Consider the following 22,175-nt stretch of genomic DNA (forward strand, 5'->3'; position numbering starts at 1 on the left):
AAAAAGAACAACAAGTATATAAATATATAACTCAGGTGTTAATATATGTTTGCAAAATATAAAACGAATAAATATAAATCCAATAAAAAAAAAAAATATAATAAAAAGAGAGTACGTATTATTCTCAAGAGCAAAAGATATCAACCGGTGAGGAACGATCAGACGTTGCTTTCTTTATCCACAGTCTGATCTCGTCGGACATTATATCTGCAGGGGTCTGTCTTGCATGCTGCCCCTTGGGCCAAATTAAAAAAAATAAATAAATAAAAAGGCGTAACCAGCTACAACAAATTCATTTTAATATGAAAATTAATGTTCAACTAAATAAATAAATATAATACCAGTACCAGCAGCACGTGGTGGTGCTACATTGCTTATTTTATTTAAAAAAAAAAATTATTCACATCTATCTGGGTGTTGATTAATAATAGCTCCGCCTTAAAAAAGAAACGCCTTTTTTTTATATTTATATATTAAAGGCTTGTTGAATAAAAAATAACAAGAGTGTGTCTGTATATGGATATCCCTACCAACAACCAATCCTTACCTTCCTACCTCATTCAATATATATTTTTATTATTCAACTGGCAAAGCCATTTCTACTGGTGTATCATCATCATCATCACCATCACCACCACCACTATTGCCAACGCCTCCTTCTTCTTCTTCTTCTCTTTTAGCTTCTGATTATACTTTTATTTATTTATTTTTTTTTCCTTGTCGTTTTTATTTTCATCGTCTTCGTCTATCTAGTTGGTTTTTTTCTGTGTGGCTCAACTCACGGTCCAGGGCAGTCCGAGAAGCGCACTCAACAGCTGCACTACGTATCGCTGCTCCTCTTCACTTCATTATTTTTTTTTTATTTAATTATTAATTTTTCACAATTTAAATTAATCAATTTTTATTATTATTATTATTTAACAAGTATAGTGATTAAATAATTTGTGATTTTATTATTTATTATATTATATTTTTTTTGTTTGTGAGTGAATAATTATTATTAAAATTTAAAAAAGATTGTGCCTAATTGTGATTTTCTTGTTTTTTAAATGAAAAATAATATTTTTTAATTTGTTTACGGGACACTGTGTAATTTTATCAATAAAAAAAAAATATATATAAACAAGTGGAAAAAATAATTTAATTATATATATAAACTGGAATAAATCAACAGATAATAAATTATATATTATTTTTATAAAATATAAAAAAAATATTAAATCATTTGAAATATATATATATTGGATTGTGATAAGCAAATTGGAAGATTTTTTAAAATATTTTCCATAGCTGAATTGAATTTAACTTGATTTATTAAAGGTAAGTTTTATTTTATAAATATATATAAATAAATAATTATTATTTTTATTATATGCGGGCTTAATTAAGTTACACTTTGAACCGCAACATAATATATATATAAAACACACATGTTTTTATAAACTATATTTTTAATTTTAAATATTATTTTTACTGTGTGTATATGTGTGTCTATTTTATCAAAACTCTTGAACGTCTGGTAGCTCGACAAGCGATATGCTTCTTATCGCGCATTAATTACTGATAATAATTTTCATAGGGGTGATTTCACTATGAGCTGCACTCTCAAAACATATACAACAACAATTTTTTCATCTCCACATGGTAATCGTCAAAAGAAATTTAATAAAAAAAAATAGATAAAAACTAGACTCATCATCATCATCATCAATATATTACATAATAAATTTTCATCCATAAAAAAAAAAAAGAAAAAAATGTTATTTATCAAAGTATGATAAAGCTCAGCAATCATAAAATAATATTGTTTATATAAAATAAAAAATAATCTCAATGAAATTTAAATATAAAAAAATAAAATTATTTAAACTGTCCACTGGCAAGTTGAACGGCCATTTTGAAAATGGTCAATATATATTTATTTAACATCAAGCCCACCACGAAGTAAATGAAATTTATATTTGATTTTTTTAATAAAATATATTTACAAAGTGCATCATCATCATCATCTGCATTTTATTTTTATGAAAATATTTTCATATCGATATAATATTAAGCTGCATCAGGGTAAATCAATGAGCATCGATAAAATAAATATCGGTGGGGTTAAAAAACTCGTTGTCATAAAGCAAAAATAAATATATATATTTTACACTAAAAGTTGTTTAATTTATTATTATTATTATTCAATTGTCGTATATTTTAGTATTTATTTATTTATTTATATTTCGTGAGAGACAATACTATCGGTTTGCTGTTTTACGGGTGATATGCATTTGAGTCTATTGCTTATCAGTGTTATATGCTGATAATAGATACATACACACTTGTAAATTTTTTTTTTTTTTGTAAAAAATAATATTTTATATTATTATAATGGGGTGTATATATAACAAGTGTCTTTCAGTAAATAACATTGCGAATTGACAAATAAATTTTAAACATTAATGATCACTGTTTCGCTTTTTTTTTTTTTTTTTGAACGGAAGTGAACAGAGAGACACGAGTTGATGATAACAAATATTGATGAAATATATATAAATTTAATCTAATAATATTTTCAAGAGATTATTTATTTAATTTTTTGATGAAAAAAAATAATAAAAAAAAGAAAGAAAAAAAAAACACTTTGGTGAGAATTAAATTTTATTTTCGTTTTTTTTTTCGATGGGATAGATAAAAAAAAAAAAAAAAAGATTGAACAACAAGAGAAGAGTCAGGCATATTGAAACATGCTGATGGTTTATATGTGTATATATATATAAAGTTCAAGTTGACCAGGCACGGCGGCTAAAAAACTGTAAAAGCCACCACACAGTCAACTTTTTAGGCCTAATTAGTTGTCGCCTGGCGTCTTTCTCTCTTACGTTTTTTAAAAAAAAAAAAAATAGTATATATATCAAGGCGCCGCCTGGATTATTTCTATATACTGTCAAACCCTTCCACCCTCAAATTGTATTTTATTAATTCTTAAACAAATAATATAAATTGATGATAAAAAAAAAATGATATTTTTTATAATTGATTATTTAATTGCAAAAAAAATAAAAATATTGCAATTGCAATTGCATGCAACTACGACAAATTATTAATGTACATACATAAAAATAAGTAGCAAAATAAGTTTAGTTGAAATGTGTGATTTTTAAGTTGTAATTGCATGATGATATTTTTCATATCAAGTATAAACTAAATTGTACTTGAATTTAAAATAATCGTCTACATAACTCGTGGGATATATATATATTAAAGAGATGTATATATGTGTAGAGTATATACCTGATGATGCACTGGAAATAAACCGGATAATATCCAGATTGTATCTGGGACGAGTAACGTGGGCGCGCACCACCAAGAGTGCATTGGAATATATATGTCTATAGCTTTTTTTTTTTCAAGCATTTTAATATACAAGTATTTATTTAAACATACTTTTGCAACTTGCAACTTGCATATCATAATTCAACAACACTATTTTTTTTATATATATCAGCAATTGAAAAATAATATAATTTTAGCAAAAATTTAAAAAACAAAAATTAAATTGTTATTATAATGTTAAATAAATAAATAAATATTTATTTAAAAAGCTGACAATATATATTAGTATAGAAAGAAAAAAATTTGTCAAAATAAAAGGATTAAGGATATATAAAAAATGTTGTCATAAAATAATATAAAAACAAAAAAAAAAAAAAACATTTTGACTAAATTGGTGATGATGATGATTTGAGAGAAATTAATGGAGGGTCGCGTGTCCGACGGGAAATAGCGGAATGGTGACGTATATACATTATATATTTACATGTAAGAGAAGACCTCTGTCCGGCGGCGGCATGATCTTTCGATCTTTCGATCTTTTGATGATCTTTTTCTCAATGAAAATAATAAAATAATATCTTAAAAATCAACTACACGCGCAGTCACAACTTCCTTCCCTTTTAGATTAATATCAATTTTGATTTTATTTTTATTTATTTTTTGAAAAAAAGAAAAAGAAGATTAAAAAATTTATTTTAAAAAAAAATGAAATATATATACACCTACACGATTGATCTTCAGAATATGGCCATCGAGATTGAGTTGCTCAATTTTATCGAATATAACGATCAGCCTTTAGTCATCGCTATACTTTTTTTTTTTTTTAAATAAAAATAAAATTTAGAAAAAAATTTTTCTTTCAATAAAAAACAGACGATAATTAATCCTATAAGTAAAAAAAAAACTTGATGGTCAAATAAGGTTTAATCCATTTTGGATACAAGATTTTAAAAAATTTTATATTTAAATAGGCAATAATAAATTGTTTTTTGTCTCTCCCGCAAGTAAATATATATTAATAAAATATGTTTTCATTTGTTTATTTGTAAATAAAGAATTAAAAGAAATGTCAATTGAATTTTTAAATTGTATTAAAAATATATTGTATGATGTTGTTGTATATTGCCATTTAAAAACTTGATCTCGTCTTTTATGATAATTGTCAAAGTTAAACTGTGTGTATATATCCAGAGTAAGTACATCTATGCAAAAGATCTTTTCATCTTAACAGTAATTTACCACAATTTTATTATATTCAACGTGACTATTTATTTTTATTTATATTTTTTTTTTTTTTTTTTCAATAATAAATTGAGTAGTTTCTAGGTATAATTTTTTATATACAAAATAAATACAACATGCGAGTGTTTATAATGCACACACAAATAGCCATTTGCAACATCGTTTAGTTGAATGTCCAATGAATAAAACAAGTATCATTATAATCATCAAGAAAAAACCAAATAAATATATATATTTATTTTTTTTCTCAAGAAATTAAAAGAAAGCATCAATTTATATTAATATGAAAATATTTATTTTTTACTTAATTATTTATTAGACAAAAAAGAGATATTTTTATATATTATTAATTTCAATAAAATTATATGCAAATTTTTGTTTATAATTTTACTCAACTTTCATCATATATATATTGATGACTAAATAATTAAAAAATATTTTTTTATAATTAAATTTGATGGTTAAATTTCCAAGAAAAATATTTCATAGAAAGTTAATTTTTTTTTTTTTATTAAAAAATATAAATATATATATTTCAAGTCACGACCTTTCTCACATTTATATACTTGGATCATAAATTATATCAACACCTCCAGGGGCCACCAAGATGCGCCCACTCATTTATTACCTTTTCATTCATTCATTCATTCATGATTAAAATCATCAATCTCACCCAAATCGATTGAAAAAAAAATGATAAAAAAAAAAAAATTGCAAAATATCTATACCAGTAATAAATGCATTAAAAATTAACATGCATTTAATTAAATCACTAAATAAATATTTGTATATAATAAAATATTTAATGAATATAATTTAGCTTTACATTAATAACATTGATAATTGCAGCTAAAGATGAGATATATATATTTTATTGATAATAAGATGTGGTAATGCAAAAAATCAGTAGCAAACCTTGATTAATATTTTTTGTTAAATAAAATAGAGAAATAACACTTGTATATATATTTATAATAATTATTAAACATTCAATTAAAAATCTAGTTAATTATTATCATCATCATCATCATCAGCTAGCATTAAAATATAAAAAATTAAAAAGTTTAAATATATTTTTAAAAATAGATTAAATCGTAACTAGGAAGCTTGGATTATTTTCATCAAGATACAAATAATAATATTGAAGCAATAATATGAAAAATAAAATAAAATTATAATCCATAAGTTGTGGTGATGGTGGTGGTGGTGGCTTACAGGCGTGAAATATATATGAGACTTATATATTTCATTTAATTTTATATTTTTATATTTTGTTAATATGGATAAATTTTTTAATTTTTTAAATACTTGTATATATATGTAAAAGATCGACAGACTATATATATATACACTTGTAAATAGATGAACGTCGTTGATATATTTTTTTCGAAAAAAATATCAGGCAAAGACCCGTTATATTGGAAGGACTGGGTAATTAATTTTGTATACAGTAAAGTAAGCAGACACTAGGCCAATGCAAACACCTTTACAAACTAATAATTTCAATAATAATCCACATGGATTATTTGCATCATTTAAATTATTATTATTAATATTATGCATGCGTTAATATAGTGCTGAGAATTATGATCATATATAGAAATTGAATAAAAATAATATAGAAATTTAATTGGATTTAAAAATCATTGAATATAGTAGATGAAATTTATTAATTTTTATTTGTAATATAAATTATTTGATGTAATTTATTAGACTTATTTGCAATAGATATTACTTTGATACATTAAATCATTTTTTTTTTTAAATATAATATTCAACTTGAATAAATAAAAATTTGTAAATATAATTTTATTCTTTTTATTTTTATGCATTAAAAATATTTGCACAGTAGTACAATATCGTTAATGTATTTTTTTTTTAAATTATTTACATTTATTATTTACATTGCGGTAGCATTAATTGAAGTCCAGTTGAATTATTACGATGCACTAATTGCAAACACACACACAATTAAAATGAGCATTAAATTTTATAATTATTATTTTGAATTTTCTAATCTTTATAATATCAAAATGATGATGATGATTCAACTCAATATTCAATTATGGAATTAATGATGCAATGATAATCAAGATAATAATTATTAACATGATATATACAAAATAAATAAATAAATATTAATTTTAATTTTTTGATTTAAGTAAATGAAAGATATTTCAGTTCACATGAGGTCATGCATGAGATGAAAGTGTCAGAATATGTGCAGTGTATGAACTTATTGAACATCCAGAATGCTTTACAAGGTAGACAGGAGTTTCACTATATAATATGCACAATTTAAAAGATATATAGTAGTTAATAGTTTCACAGCAAGACCCCTGCTAGCTATCAGCTCATTGACTTTAACGAGGATTTAATTAAAAATTTATTAATTTAAATAATAATAATTTTTTTTTTTCATATAAAACATCAATATTTAATTTAACAAATCAATAAAATAATAATATTATATTTACATGCATGAATAAATATAATATGCAATGACAAAAAAAAAATCAATAAAAGTCATATTATTAATTTTCAATAATTTATTAATTTGTTTAAGTTAATTAAAGTGTTTAGCAAGGTGTTAAAATCAGCATATTATAATTGACTATTAATATTATATTGACTCTTTTCATAATTGAGACAAATATAAATTAATAATAAATATAAAAATTATTTCAAATACATTTAAAAATAAAAATAATATATAAATTAGTTGAAAAAAAAAAAAAAAAATCCTTGAATAATTTGAAACGACAGCTGTTAAGCGGATTAACGGTAGAGTTCATATCCATGAAGTTAACTCCCGGCAAAGGACAAGTATGAATTTAAAAAAAAATAAATAAATAAAATTGAAATAAAAGAATATATGCGAGTTGGACAGAACGTGTCTGATATGTTATTCAACTTTGTATATCTGTATATTTCAAATGTGTAAATTCAAAAAGAAAAAAAAAAAAAAAGTACATGTATATTGGTCTGTTTTGGTACGCACTCGAGCAAATCCATCCGTTATATATACATATATATATGCGTGTATGTATTAAGTATATATTAAGTACATCAAGTACCATATAGACAATATATTTGTGGATGAAAAAAAAAAAAAGATAACAGCATCTCTTATCACCATCAAGTTCAAAAAAATCTCATATATGGCGATCGCCACAATTTTATACATTTATTTTAAATCAAAAAAAAATAATATTAATATTTTTTTGAAAAATTATATATTATATAATACGACGATTGAAAATTATCATTAATTGAATGATAAAAAATAATAACGAGATTGAAAAACCAAAAAAAAAAAAGGAAATTTTGCGTGCGAATAAAGCGAGTGTAGCCGTTATCCAAGATTTATATATATAATTATGGGTATTTTCATTGCGACGATTTCAGGATCGTGTGAGTATATACACTGAAAAAATATACGACCGGTTTTGAGGATAGTGATATGAACAAAACATATACATATGCCCCCTGGATGGATACAAAAACAAAAAATATTAATATATATTTAATATATAAAAAAAGATGCTTTTAATTTCGCAAAATTGGTTAAAAATAATAATAAAAATTGATTATTCATATATATATAATTTCAAGAAGAGTATTATTTGTGATGTTGAGGATTTAACTGTCACCAATGCGTGGAATTTGTGTAACAAGCAGCAAGTCGTGTTTGTCCAGTCTTTTTATAATTTATGCGTGGAAAATCAAAATGAAAATACATTCATATACATTGTATATAATTCATATAAAATATATTAGTTGGATATATATATGACTTGATACTTGATATAGATGTACTTGACAAAATTAATAATCCATCAATAAATAGCAGACTCAATTATCTTTGACTTATATTCACATGCAGATACTTTATTGCACAACATCATCAATTTTTTATTATCATCATGATGCATCATCATGATCAGATTAACTCATCAATTATTGAGCTATTTATTATTAGATATATATGTATATATACAATTTAAACAATTCCATTAACAAGTGTCAAGTTGTATATAATATATTTTAAGTAAAATAAACATACAACTGTGACTAAAGTTAATTGGAAATAGCCATAGACTGGATACAACATATAGCCCGCAGGGTGAAAAATAAATAAATTTAAAATATACATACATATATACTTTTATTTATTTATTTAAAAAAAAAAGTTGTGGGTATATAGCCGTTATCCTGAGGATTTATAGCAAGCTCCTGTTATCCAAGTCCCGTGACCGGTTGTCGTCCAGGAAAAGTTGATTTTCTTATGGTATATATATCGTCAGCTCACAAATAAATAAATAAATAAATATTATAAACCCTTCATCATATCATGTGAGAAAAATCTATACGAAAATTTAAACTAATCCAAGATTCTATATGCTACTCTATATACAGATAAAATTTAAAAAAAAAAAAAATATATATTTACTCTATTTTAACTTCCTAGTATACTTGTGCTTATTTATTTTTAATAATTTTTTTTTCAAAATATATTTAGCATTATTATTATTGTAGAGTTAAAAACCGGCATAACCTGCATATAACGATCGTTTTCTATATGTTAAACGATGAGACACATATGCGCGCATATTATTAATAAGATTTTTCTTTTTAAATAGTTGTTATAACCTTATGCCGCATGATAGTCGACAGTGAATTATTTCGGATTAATCAGATCATAACGAGTGCATATAACTACAACAATATTATATATATATATGCAGATGATATTTTAAAACCGGTATGTATATGTATGTTCATGCACGCGCGTCTATGTCAAAGCCCACCACGAATGCGCGTGTCGATATGGTTATACTATTTTTTTTAAATAAAATACTTTATTAGAGCTGGGTCACTGCACTCATATCAACCGGTACACTTAACATATTCAAATTTAAATCAATCAAATAAAAAAAAATTATAAATAAATTATTATACTTGAATATCATTTGATCAATATATCCAAAAAAAAAAAAAAATCTATCTATAAAGTTATATTTTATGTTAATATATAATTTTGTTTATTTTTATTTATTTTTTTCTAAAATTAGCAGTGATTAATAACTATTATAATTTAATTTTCAATATATTATTTTGAATAATAATTAAGTAAAATATTTTAATAATGCAAATTTGGCGGTATTAAGTGAATTTTTATTAGTGATATTTATCGTTTTTTTATATTTAACGACAAAAATTTAATTGAAAGTAGAAAAAAAAAAAAAAAAATAACATATATAAAAAAAAGTTATATTATTTATTTATTTATAAGAATGGATATTGTACACGATATTATAAAAGGGAAGAATTTTAAATTCGATCGACAAAGAATCAACTCTCTTGCTAAATGTATAAAATAAAAAAAAAAAAAAAAAAGGTATATATAAAGGTACGTGGTGTGAGAGTGTGACATGTACGACGAGAGATGCGTGCTTGTATTTAAATATATATACACAAACCGATCACTAAAATGGTTCTCAACCGATTTTGTTATCAATTAAAAAATCAAATTTTTTAATCAAAAAATAAAACAAAAAATTACGACAAAGTTTAAATAATTTTTGGCTGTAAAAAAAATTTTAATGTCAAGAGATCATGAGGTTAGAGGGGGACGTGTAATTTTATTGATTAAAATGAGAGCTGCTGATGGCGGCGATCACAAGATCCTGAGGAAAGTGGATGGGGTTAACGTATTCAAGACGCGACAACTTTAATATTATAATTACGCGTCTATTCGCGTTTAACTGTTTTTTTTTTTTTCATTTTTTTAATTTGCAAATTATAGCTATTTATCTTATTTTTTTTTTACATATATATATCCAGCTTTATACAAAAACATTTGATCATCACATTTTAGTATATAAAAAATTAAAAAAACCTTTTAAATATATATTTTTCATTGATATATTATAATCGTGTAAACAAAATAGTATTTTTTAATTTTATATAGTATTAATTCTGAGAATAAAAAATTTTCTTTTCTTAGAATTTTTAACCGGATTATGTATTTATTTACACTGACCTAATTCATATCTTGGAAAAAAAAAAAAATACTCTAAAATTCTCGGAAATACAAGGTCATTGGTTTTTTTTTTTTTTTTTTTAAAGTCCTACTGGGCATTTAAATTTTTTTACTCATTTTATTTCGTTTTTTTAAATCATCGTTTTTTTTTGGAGTCATTTTATTTTTTGAAAATGATCATCAGTCAAATTGCAATGATTAGAGTAATGTTTTATTTAATTTCGGTGTATGCGCCATGTTATTTTATTTCTGTGGGCGGATTCATACATATTATACGAGGGGTTAAATTTAATAACAGGTTTCATCAACACACAATAGAAACACCAATGTGAATCATCAAAAATAAAATATGGTGAGAGAGATTCAATGGCGACTTGTAAAAAATATATAATAAAATAAATAAATAATAGAAAATAGCAAGAAAAAATAAATATTTATTTAATGGAAAATAAAATAATACAAATGATTTTTAGGTAGACATAATTTTTCTTACTTGTTTTTGAAGATCATCATTGTCATCGTCAACAAAAACAGCAAGGTTATCCCGTTGTGATGCTCCATGATGAGAATGTTCCATTAAATTTAATTCTCTCTCTGCATGTGTCTCTCTCTCTCTGTAAAACAACAAAGAAATTCGAAATATAATAAAATAAAGAAATAATGCCGCTTTACCGTCGGGATTTTTAAACAGGACATTATTGAAAAATCATGTATATAGTTTCACAGGGGGTTTTTTTAAACCGGAAGTCCAGACGACTTTATCCCTCTAAAAATTTTATATATATTTACGATGGCGCCACACGCAATCTTCATATATATTTTTCTAATTCTCTCTTTACTTGAAAAAAAAAAATTTGCAAGTGAAAAAAATTAAACAATTATCATTCATTTTAAATAAAGTATAAATTGCTTTTTTTTTTTTATTTTTAGCATATCGAAATCACGCATGCAAAACGACAATAATTTTTCTGTTAATTACAATCAAGATTCAGTGAAAAAGCAATAACAATCATTCGCTCAAATGTAGCATTACATACAGACATTAAAAGAATTTTTTTTTTTTTTATTATTATCTAAATTTAATACGACGAGTTTGAGTAAGAAAATATATTTATTTATATTATTATCATGCATGGTATAGTAGCTCAACAAAAAAAAAAATAATATTAATTTGATGAGAAATAAAAAAAAGGGACAATTACAGTAATATTACATTCCAATTGCACGAATATATATATTTTTATTACACTCTGAATAGACTGCATGTAATAATAATAATAATATACATTTGACTTGATTATCGAGATATCCTTCTTGGCTTATTATCATTATTTTATTTCAATTTTCTGTATGCATATCTACTCGTGCGAAGCATCGTTTTATTTTATTATTTTTGCAAATTTATTTTAACACCAATGTTCATGAGCTGTTCCATTGAAATCCATTCAAAGTAAGCACACACATATTATATCTAGATTATAGACAAACTGGATGTCAATAAATCCCAATAGATAATTCCAATTTTAAATAAGAAATGAAATACATTGAAATGACAAATTTTTCCATTATTTATTTCATAAATTTTAACGAGAAATAAAGCAATAATAAATAAGTCATTTTTTAAATATTATTTTACATTTAAAAAATTATGTAAAACTGATAATATATTTATGAAATAAATAGTGGAAAAAAAAATAAATCTAGTGTACAAATTAGGTGGCAAAAATATTTAGTTTAATTTAATTTTTTTTGAATTTGTATATAACTAGATTAAATTCTCGTACATGCAGTAGATATATTTAAAGTCTGGCATGTCGTGTTTTTCGAATGTCAACAACGTCAATAAATTATAATAATGTCATTGAGTATAGATAATAAATCGTGGTGGTTATATTGCCCCGCACTTAATGCACACACAACTTTACCATGTAAGCCAGCCAGTTGAAGTTGATTCAGCAACAATATTTTTTTAAAAAAATTAAAAATATATTTAATAAAGAAAAATAAATAAATGAATGTACTAGTTCAAGGAACAAAAAAAAAAAAATATATAAATTATATTTTTTTTTTACATCAACGAGTGCGAAATAGAAATATATATATGGGATGGTGTCATAAATTTTAAAAGTTGTAATAAATTAAAAAATTACATTGAAGCACGCAAGAGTATATAACCTAAATACGTATATATGATATATAACACAAGTTGTTTTTTTCTTTCATTTTTTTAAAACTCTGTGAATTAATTTACACGAAGGGCAACTATTTTCCTACGTGAAAACGATAAGGCCCGCCTCGCCACATTTTCTATATTAATTCTTATCAACTTTTCTTCAACATACTTTTTTTTTTTACATAATATAAAGTTTATGTATCGCAAAATTATACTTGTTTTACTGTAAATGGAAGCATCATATCCATTCAATAAAATATTTAAATACGCGAATATAATATATTATATTAAAAAAAAAAAAAAAAAACACCTTTTTTATTATGTGAAAAATCAATGTTTTGCGGATAAGACTCAATGAACAGTCAACAGACAGATATGAGCACAAAAAATAACAACATGTTACATATATTTTATATTTTTTTGTTGTGATTACAATATTATATATATTGACATAAAATTGCTTGATTTTATTGGGCATCAAACTCGTGTAAATGAAAATTTAAAAAATACGATATCAATTTAATTTTTGATATATAATAAATATACAATTGATATACACAATTTAATTGCACGAGAAAAAAAAATCAAAAAAGAAAAAAAAAAAGGAGGAGAAGAAGCTGTGTCAAGATGATATCAAAAATAAAAAATAAAAAAATCACATTTCATATATGAAAAGATATAATCAGTGATGCGGTATATGAGAAAGGTGAGTCGCGTGCCGAAAAAGTTTATATAATATATATTTTTTTCTTTTTTGCCGTTGAAATTTTATCTCATGTTTGAATCTTGGTTTCGGATTATCGCTCTTTCGCGCCTGTCTTCCGTCGGAAAAACTATATCAAGATGTGTATTAAAATTTAAATCTCAATGCGAGAAACAAGTCAAAGTCACATCAAAAAATATCGTCAACTGCAGCAGGACATTCAAACTCATTATAAATTATTTATTTATTTATTTTAAAATAAAACATAATATAATAATAATATCAAATAGCCTTTTTAGTATTTTTTATGTATCCAAAGTGCTTTCAAGTGTCTGATGAAACATAAAAAAAGGAAAAAAAAAAAAGGCTGTTTTATAGTTTTTAGGCTACAAATTTTAATTCAGTGACAAAATATATAAAAATTCAAAGAAATAACGACCTTGATCGGTGAATAAACTTTTTGTTATTTATTATATACAAATAAATTATTGAAATATATAATTATAATAATATCAATTAAGACAAGCTATTTGTTGATCATAAAAAAAAAAAAAAAAAACTAAAAGCAAGTTGACTTGTTTGTATTTTCCAATAGAGATTGTTGTTGTGAAAAATATTATAATAAAAACTAAATTAACTATTCTATTTTTTTATTTTTATTTATTAATTTTATGTAATTATTATTAAACTAATAAATTGTCATTAATTTATTGTCGTTTATTGACTCATTTGAAGCCATGTTAAGGCAAAACCTTTCTATTTTTATTTGACCTCGTTACATTTTAATAATTAAATTTCAAAAAAAAAAACCACGAAATGATGAAAACTTGTTGTTTTAAAAAATAAATCAACAAGTACTATACTAGTAATAAAAATACTGAGTCAATAAAATCATCAGGAATTTGTTATTTGCGTTGTTTAACAGATGATAAAAAATATATAAACAAGACAAATTACAAAGGGTCGAAAAAAAATCAGAGAAATTGCGGAGAAATATTTCTACCAAATAGCTCGCCAGTTTTACTGGATGATAATATTTTTCAGCTGATTCTCTATCCAAAATAAAGTCAATTAAAAATGCCTCAACAATTTTCATTGTCTATTTTTTAATTTATTTTTTTTTCTAAATTAGAAATCAAGAAACACGATGAGTCAGAATGAGCAGGGTAGCACATTTAAAAAAAAAGTGAAAAGGTGGTTGAGAAAAAGTCGTAAAAAAAAAAATAAAAAATAAAAAAAACAAGCAAGGTAGTTTGATGCCGAAAGCAATATATATATGTGAACATTTATACAGTATGATGATTGTGTGTGACAAATGTATTTGGAGTGTGTATGTATTGGGTCCTACAAGAAAACCCTTCTACGATATCCGGCGCCGTGGCGCCTCCGTATGTCCACCAAAATACGATTTAAATTATTTTATTTTTTTTATTTTTATTTTTTACATTGACACACACACATGTCTGAATATTTAAAACACACACTCAAATTTAAATCTCTTTCTATATATATTGAATTTATACTTGAGCAAAAAAGAAAATGATTCAATTTATTTATTTTTTTTTTTTCAAATAAAAAATAAGCAATATCCTCGAATCCAACTGTCGTATAGATATATATATTTTTTTTTGGATTCTCGTCTTTCTAATTTCATGAAAAAAAATAATATATATACAATCCATTAGTATTATCGAGTTTTAATGAATTAATAAACTTGGCACATAGATTCTTCTTCTCGAGTGAAAAAAAAGGTAGTCATTTAGCATCAACAGATGGTGGACATTTAAAAAAATAAATAAATAAAATATATATCTGAAATTTAATGTCTTTAAAGTTTCTCGCTTCTCTCATCATCATCATGATCATCATTATCGCATTATCATCTATACACTATTTTTAAAAATATATTTTATATAAAAAACAATTTTGTACCTGTGTATTATTTGTAAATTTTAAAAAGTTAGGGGACCATTGCCTAAAAGTTTCTCTTTTTTTTTTATTTACGATATATTTTTTCTCCTTTTTTTTCGGGGGGTCCAAGTCACACTAATGCAGTATATTAAAGGTAATGGGACCAGGGACCAGCCGGCGCCAGTTACAACAAGAGTGTCTTTTTTGGCGCCACTTTAAACATTTTTCCTTGTTTCACTATGTATATATAATTCAATCAAAAAATACAATGATAAATTAAAAATATATATAAATTCATTACAATATGTATACACTTTTACTTTTTCTTTTTTATCACAAAATAAATAACAATAATTATGTTATCATCAAACAAGTCAATAATATAAAAATAAAAAACATTTGCAAGCTGTCTAGTCAAACATATTAAAATAATTATGTTTTAGCTACAGCAATAATATTAAATAAATAAATTTCAATAAATATTTGTCAAGTTTAAACACCTGTTTAATAATATCATAGATTTAATAGTTGTGTATTGTGAAAATAACAGCTTCAACATGAATTTTATATTAATAAATATACAAATAAATTATAACTCAACAATAAATAATAATAATAATAATTTAAACAGGTGAAATTTAGATAAAACCCGCATTATAATTTATAAATATATTTAAAAAATTACCTAGAAATATTTATTTATGTCGTTGTTGAAACAAAAAAAATTACGTCATTATTATAAATATATTATTTTGTAATTGTTGAATTTTAAATATGAATATTGAAATAATTAGAATTTTGGTTAAATAAATATTAAAAAAAAAAAAAAAAAGGGTTTATATTTATAAAGGTGAATGAATATATATATAATCAAAGAAAAGAATAAAATAAAAAGTGGGAAACTTTGGTCCCGCCTACATGCTCGGTATTCGTTGGCGCGATGGCCGCTATCGTGAATCCTCCTCGCAACTTTATTCTTGATATTCAACTTCGTATCAACACACACACACACATATCCACAAAATAATTCTCAACAACAATATACAATTGTATTTTAAATTTATTAAATTTTAGCAAATGTTATTGAGGGATTGAGCGGAAATGTTCCACGGAAGTGGAAGTAGTGCTTACGGCCCTGGTACCGAATACCAAACATCTCAATTGCAACATCAACAACAACAACAACAACAGCAACAACAACAACAACAACAACAACAGCAACAACAGCAACAGCAACAACAACAACATAATCAACAACAGCACAGTCAACAACTTCAGGCACCAGTTTATGTACCATCATCACGACCAGCCATTTCTTCATCAGCAACTGCACAATATCATTCATTTCCTAGTTCTGCATCACCAGGATGGTAATATTTTTTAAAAATATATAATATTATCTGATAATTAATACGTGTAAATTACAGTTTGATATAAAATAATTTTATGTATATAGGGAAAAAACATCATGGCAACATGGAGTTGATAGTTATGCAGCACATCATGCATTGGCAAGTCATACTGGTAGTTCAACTGGTAGTCAATTAGCTAGTCATCCTGGACATGCTCATCCACATCCTGGACATCCACATTCAACTCTTGCTGCTCCATTTTATGCACAAAATGTTGCAATGATGTCATCATGGAGAGCATATGATAGTGCTGGTTTTCAACGTGCATCACCATACGGTTAGTCATATTTTTTTTAATTATTATTAAAATATATATAGCAAACATATATATTGTCTAGAACACCATAGAGATAACCTAGTATGCAAAGTACGATAGAAAAAAAAAAGTTGTCGACTTGGACTACTCGCACTACGCAAATGATAAGATATATATTATATACGATTACTTATCAGAGTGTTTATAGTGAAAAGACTATATAAAAATATTAGAAAAATAAAAAAATAATAAATAATAAACGTTATCGTATACATGCGGGTTTGCTGAAAGTATATATATAGTATGCACTGCCAGCTAGACAAATTATAATATATATTTAAAAATATAAAACATGTGTGTGCTTCATTTTACTTTTACAATGAAAAAAAAAAAATATATATAAAATAAGATAATTATTTCCAAGTTCATTTAACAATATTGTGATATAGATTTTTTTTTTTTTTATATTTATAATAACGGATGTTCATATAATTTATAATACAATATCAGTAAATGTGTGCTAGATTAAAAAAGATATATATTATTGTGGGCGACAGTTGAAACAAAAAAAAAAAAAAAACAAGATACCCTATAGAACTTGATGATAATTTTTCATGACCTAATTAAATTAATTGATAGATTTTACATTTGTTAAATGATATATATAAATTTACCTTTAGGGTAATGCGTTTGATGATTCTAATGAAGGGAAACATTTGAAAGAAAATAAATAAAAATATATTTAAAAAAAAACCAGAAGCATTTTAAAATGACTCTGTTATGGAGGGCCATGTGTTGTGCAATATAAGTAGTCGTAGTAATATAGTAGTTAAAGAGGAGAAGAAAATTTGATAGCGGTTTCTTTGAGGGATGCCTTGAGTACTTTGTGGTTTCAATGAATTTAGTATAGGCGCCACTTAAATATATCATTATTATTTTTTGTTTTATTTCTCACGGAATGATCACCATCACCATCATCATCATCATCATCATAATACAAGTTGTACATCTTGCAAATGTATATATAAAATTGAAAAACTTGTTATACCACAAGATGGCAGTAGCTATCAATCAAATGCCAATAAAATTTCAAAAAGAAATTGTGAAAATAATTAAATGATTAATTATTTATTGTATATAAAATAAAAGAAAGAAAAAACAAGGAAAAAAAATCAACATAAAAAGTTAATGAATTAGATAATAAAATCATTGAGCTTGTTATATTGAAATTATTCAAATGACTTTGTGAAATAATTGCTCATCTTGGTTGTTTCTTTTTTTTTTTTTCGTTGCGGATTGCGTATGATAATCATTATTCATTACATATATAAGCGGCAAATACCAAAAGAATATAATTCACATTAAAGCACAATGTTTATTTTATATATATTTAATTTATGTGTCACAGATACGGCAATGGACTTTCAATTTGCCGAGGGACGTGAATGCGTTAATTGCGGGGCAATTTCTACTCCACTTTGGCGACGTGATGGCACGGGACATTATTTGTGCAATGCATGTGGTCTTTATCATAAAATGAATGGAATGAATCGACCTCTTATCAAACCATCAAAACGCCTCGTAAGTAAAAAATATATATATACATACATTTATCATATTACTTATATATATTTAAAAAAAAAAAAGAAAAAAAAAAAACAAGAAAGAAATTTATATTTAAAAAAATGTAAAAAAATTGTTATCGCAATTGTCAATTGGACAGATCTCCGAATTCCAGACGGCGACAAGACGACTTGGTTTATGCTGTACCAATTGTGGAACAAGAACAACAACATTATGGCGACGTAACAATGAAGGAGAACCAGTTTGTAATGCTTGTGGTCTTTATTTTAAATTACATGGTGTTAATCGTCCATTGGCTATGAGAAAAGATGGTATACAAACAAGAAAAAGAAAACCGAAAAAAACACCAGACACAAATTCATCATCAAAAACAAATGATCATGAAACATCAACATCATCAACATCATCACCATCAATTGGTATAAATATTATATATTAAATGAATAATCATATTTAATTATTTAATTATTTAATTAATTAATTAATAATTTATTTGTTTTTTTAGAAATGAAACATAATCATCAACATCAACATCACCACCAACAACAGCAACAACAACAACATTTACAAATTGAAGCATCAAAATCAACGTCATCATCATCATCAACAACAATATCAAGTGGTGCTGAACGACCAGTATATCTTGGTCATGTTCCATTACTATCAACAAGTAGTACAATAATACCAACAGTTAAAACTGAACCAAGAAGTTGTGATGGTATTATTGGACAACCATATACATCATATTATCAACATCCACATCAACTTGATACACCACCAACGACTGAGCATCAACAACAAAATTATTACAACACCCAAGAGACATCATATCATCAACATCATGTTACAACTGCCGCTAAACTTCTCGCCTCATCATAGATCAATTTTATTATTTTTTATCAAATTAAATTTTAATAATATTAATAATATTATAATTAATAAGTAAACGAGACTTGTCATAATTATTTTTTTTTATCTTTGAATACATGAAAATAAAATTAGAATTTATTTCCATGTCATTTTATATATATAATTGGAATTTTTTTTAATTGTTGTTTTTTTATTTCAATTATTGTCAAGAGAGTACTCGATGTGTGATATTTAAGTTATTTTTGGCACACGCAATATTTACTTGAACTCATCATTCAATTTTCATGATTTTTTTTTTTTTTTTTTTTTTTGTAAATATATATATCCCGAAGCAATAATAAATAATACTAGTATAAAAAAATAAGAGAAAGTAAAAAAATAAAAAAAACGAAAAAAAAAAAAAAATACACGTTAATAATAATCCATATATAATATTAATAATAAAAATATATATATATATCACAGTAATTGCACGTGTAAATAATTTTTCAGATTTGTTTTTATATTAAAAAATATTTAGCATTAATTAATTAAAATAATAATCAATTAATTTATACCTAATATGAATTTTTTTTAAATTAATAATTATAAATAATTGCTGTAAAAAGCAAAGTGCAATTGTTTTTTTTTTTTTTTCCTTTTTATAATATATATATACACTTGAGCAATAAAGAAAAACAAATTAGTGACAAAAAAATGAATAAATAAATAAATAAAAAAGGATTTGTTGTTGTATTATTTAAAGCTCGAGCTTAAGTGTGAATGGATATAAATTTATTCGCCGGAAAAGACTTTGTTTGAATGACGCTATAGAATCTTAAACAAATATTTTTTTTATCACCACTTGAGCATCGTTCAGGTGATTGTCCCTTTTTTTATCCCCTCTCTGTTTCTACCCTTATTTTGTTACAATGATATGTTCTAAATCACAAAATAATATTCAATCAAAGTTCACCTTTTCATCGGGTAACACTTGCCTCTTTGATATATTCATTCAAATTATTTATGATGGGTAAGTGCAGTTAAGTACCTTTTTTATTTTATCAACAAGTGTTTTAATTATTAGATAATAATTATATAAATATTAATAATAAATAATATATTGTTTAGGAAGAAGTTTGCCAAATCCAGTTGCTTGTAAAGTTTGTGGTGATCGTTCTTATGGTAAACATTATGGTGTTTATTGTTGTGATGGTTGTTCTTGTTTTTTTAAAAGATCCATAAGAAGAGGAACACTTTATACTTGCATTGGTAATTAATGCTGTCATTAAAATAATCATCTTTAATTCATATATTAAATATTTAAAATTACAGCTGGTAATGGATCATGTTTGATTGATAAAGCAAGAAGAAATTGGTGTCCTCATTGTCGATTAAAAAAATGTTTTTCTGTTCAAATGAATACATCAGGTAAATATAATAATAATAATAATATAAAAATGAGCAAGGGTGGAGAAGTGAATAAAAATAAAATTGAATAAATAAAAAAAAAAAAAAAGTAAATATAGTGTCGCGTGGTCGACACACGTCTGACCAAAGTTTCGAGGACATGTCAACACATTTAATTGACAGCCAACCCGTCAAACACCTCGATCGGCAAATAAATCTCAATCAACTGTAGAATAAAAAATAAAAAAAATACTTGCTTTTTACTTTCTCATGCATGATAACAGATCAATAAAATTAAAATGATTTTTATTTTTTTTTTCATATTATGTTTTTTTAGCTGTTCAAGAAGAACGAGGTCCTCGAATTAAAAATCATCGCAGCAGTACAACAACAACATCATCATCATCAACTAGTTCAACAATGTCATCTTGGATGTTAAATAAACAACAAACAGAGTCAATTGAAAAAACAAAAATTAAATCATTTGATAAAATAACATCAATTAATTTTCAACCACAAATGATTTCACCACCAAGGCTTATTTTTCCTGGTTAATAATAATATATATTTTTTAAACAATGTTTTTTTTGTTTAATTAAAATAAATGAATAATAGAAATTAATTTTTTTTTCAAGGTGAAGCAATACAATATGAAATAACAGCACAAATATTTTTATCATCAATTCGTAGTGCAAGAAATCATGAAATTTTTAGTCAACTAAAAATACAAGATCAAAATGATATATTAAATAAAAATTGGTCAGCAATATTTTTATTACATGCTGGATTATGGCCAATTAATTTGGCTGAACTTGAATATAAAAATTATCAAACAAATAAATCAATAATAAAATTTTTATCATCAGTACGTGCAGAAATGACAAAACTACAATTGAATCAAATTGAAATATCATGTTTAGAAACATTTACTCTTTGTCGTCCAGGTGATTAATTTGTTTTCTTTTTTATTTTTCCCAACAAAAAAAAAACAATTATATTTATCATTAAATAACCATATTATTATTATTAACAGAAGAATTAACAGCAACATCAAGTGATGATGCATTTAATAAAATGATAACTGCAAGAAATTCATCATTAGAAGATTTAATAAAATATCAATTACAAAATAAAAATTATCATAATCAAAATAATAATAGATTAGCAAATATATTATTTTTATTAACATTATTATTTTCTTGTTGTTCACGTGAATTAGCTTGTGCATTATTTGTTCCAATAATTGGTGATGTTGCACTTGATAGAGT

At 24.3% G+C, this 22,175-nt stretch overlaps 2 protein-coding genes across 4 annotated transcripts; both read left to right on the top strand.

The window, feature by feature from the left end:
• Positions 1-778: 778 nt before the first annotated feature.
• Positions 779-19,983, top strand: LOC122854241 (GATA-binding factor A-like). 3 transcript variants are annotated; one of them, XM_044154720.1, is made up of 6 exons: positions 779-1,320; positions 16,471-16,766; positions 16,853-17,085; positions 18,473-18,645; positions 18,788-19,067; positions 19,154-19,983. In XM_044154720.1, the coding sequence occupies exons 2-6, from the start codon at positions 16,498-16,500 to the stop codon at positions 19,525-19,527; spliced, it is 1,329 nt and encodes a 442-aa protein (XP_044010655.1). In that variant the 5' UTR covers positions 779-1,320; positions 16,471-16,497; the 3' UTR covers positions 19,528-19,983. The 3 variants fall into 3 exon arrangements, with proteins under 3 accessions (XP_044010655.1, XP_044010657.1, XP_044010656.1); XM_044154722.1 differs by having other exon boundaries at positions 18,803-19,067; positions 19,154-19,921; XM_044154721.1 differs by lacking the exon at positions 779-1,320 and adding an exon at positions 4,497-4,513 and having other exon boundaries at positions 19,154-19,616.
• Positions 19,984-20,526: 543 nt separating this feature from the next.
• On the top strand, positions 20,527-21,859 carry LOC122853681 (nuclear receptor subfamily 2 group E member 1-like). The gene is made up of 5 exons (XM_044154097.1): positions 20,527-20,530; positions 20,629-20,769; positions 20,833-20,928; positions 21,245-21,319; positions 21,774-21,859. Exons 1-5 carry the CDS (start codon positions 20,527-20,529, stop codon positions 21,857-21,859), a joined length of 402 nt encoding a protein of 133 aa, XP_044010032.1.
• Positions 21,860-22,175: the final 316 nt, after the last annotated feature.

This window comes from Aphidius gifuensis, linkage group LG4 (assembly GCF_014905175.1).
Source record: "Aphidius gifuensis isolate YNYX2018 linkage group LG4, ASM1490517v1, whole genome shotgun sequence".
Classification (NCBI taxonomy): domain Eukaryota; kingdom Metazoa; phylum Arthropoda; class Insecta; order Hymenoptera; family Braconidae; genus Aphidius; species Aphidius gifuensis.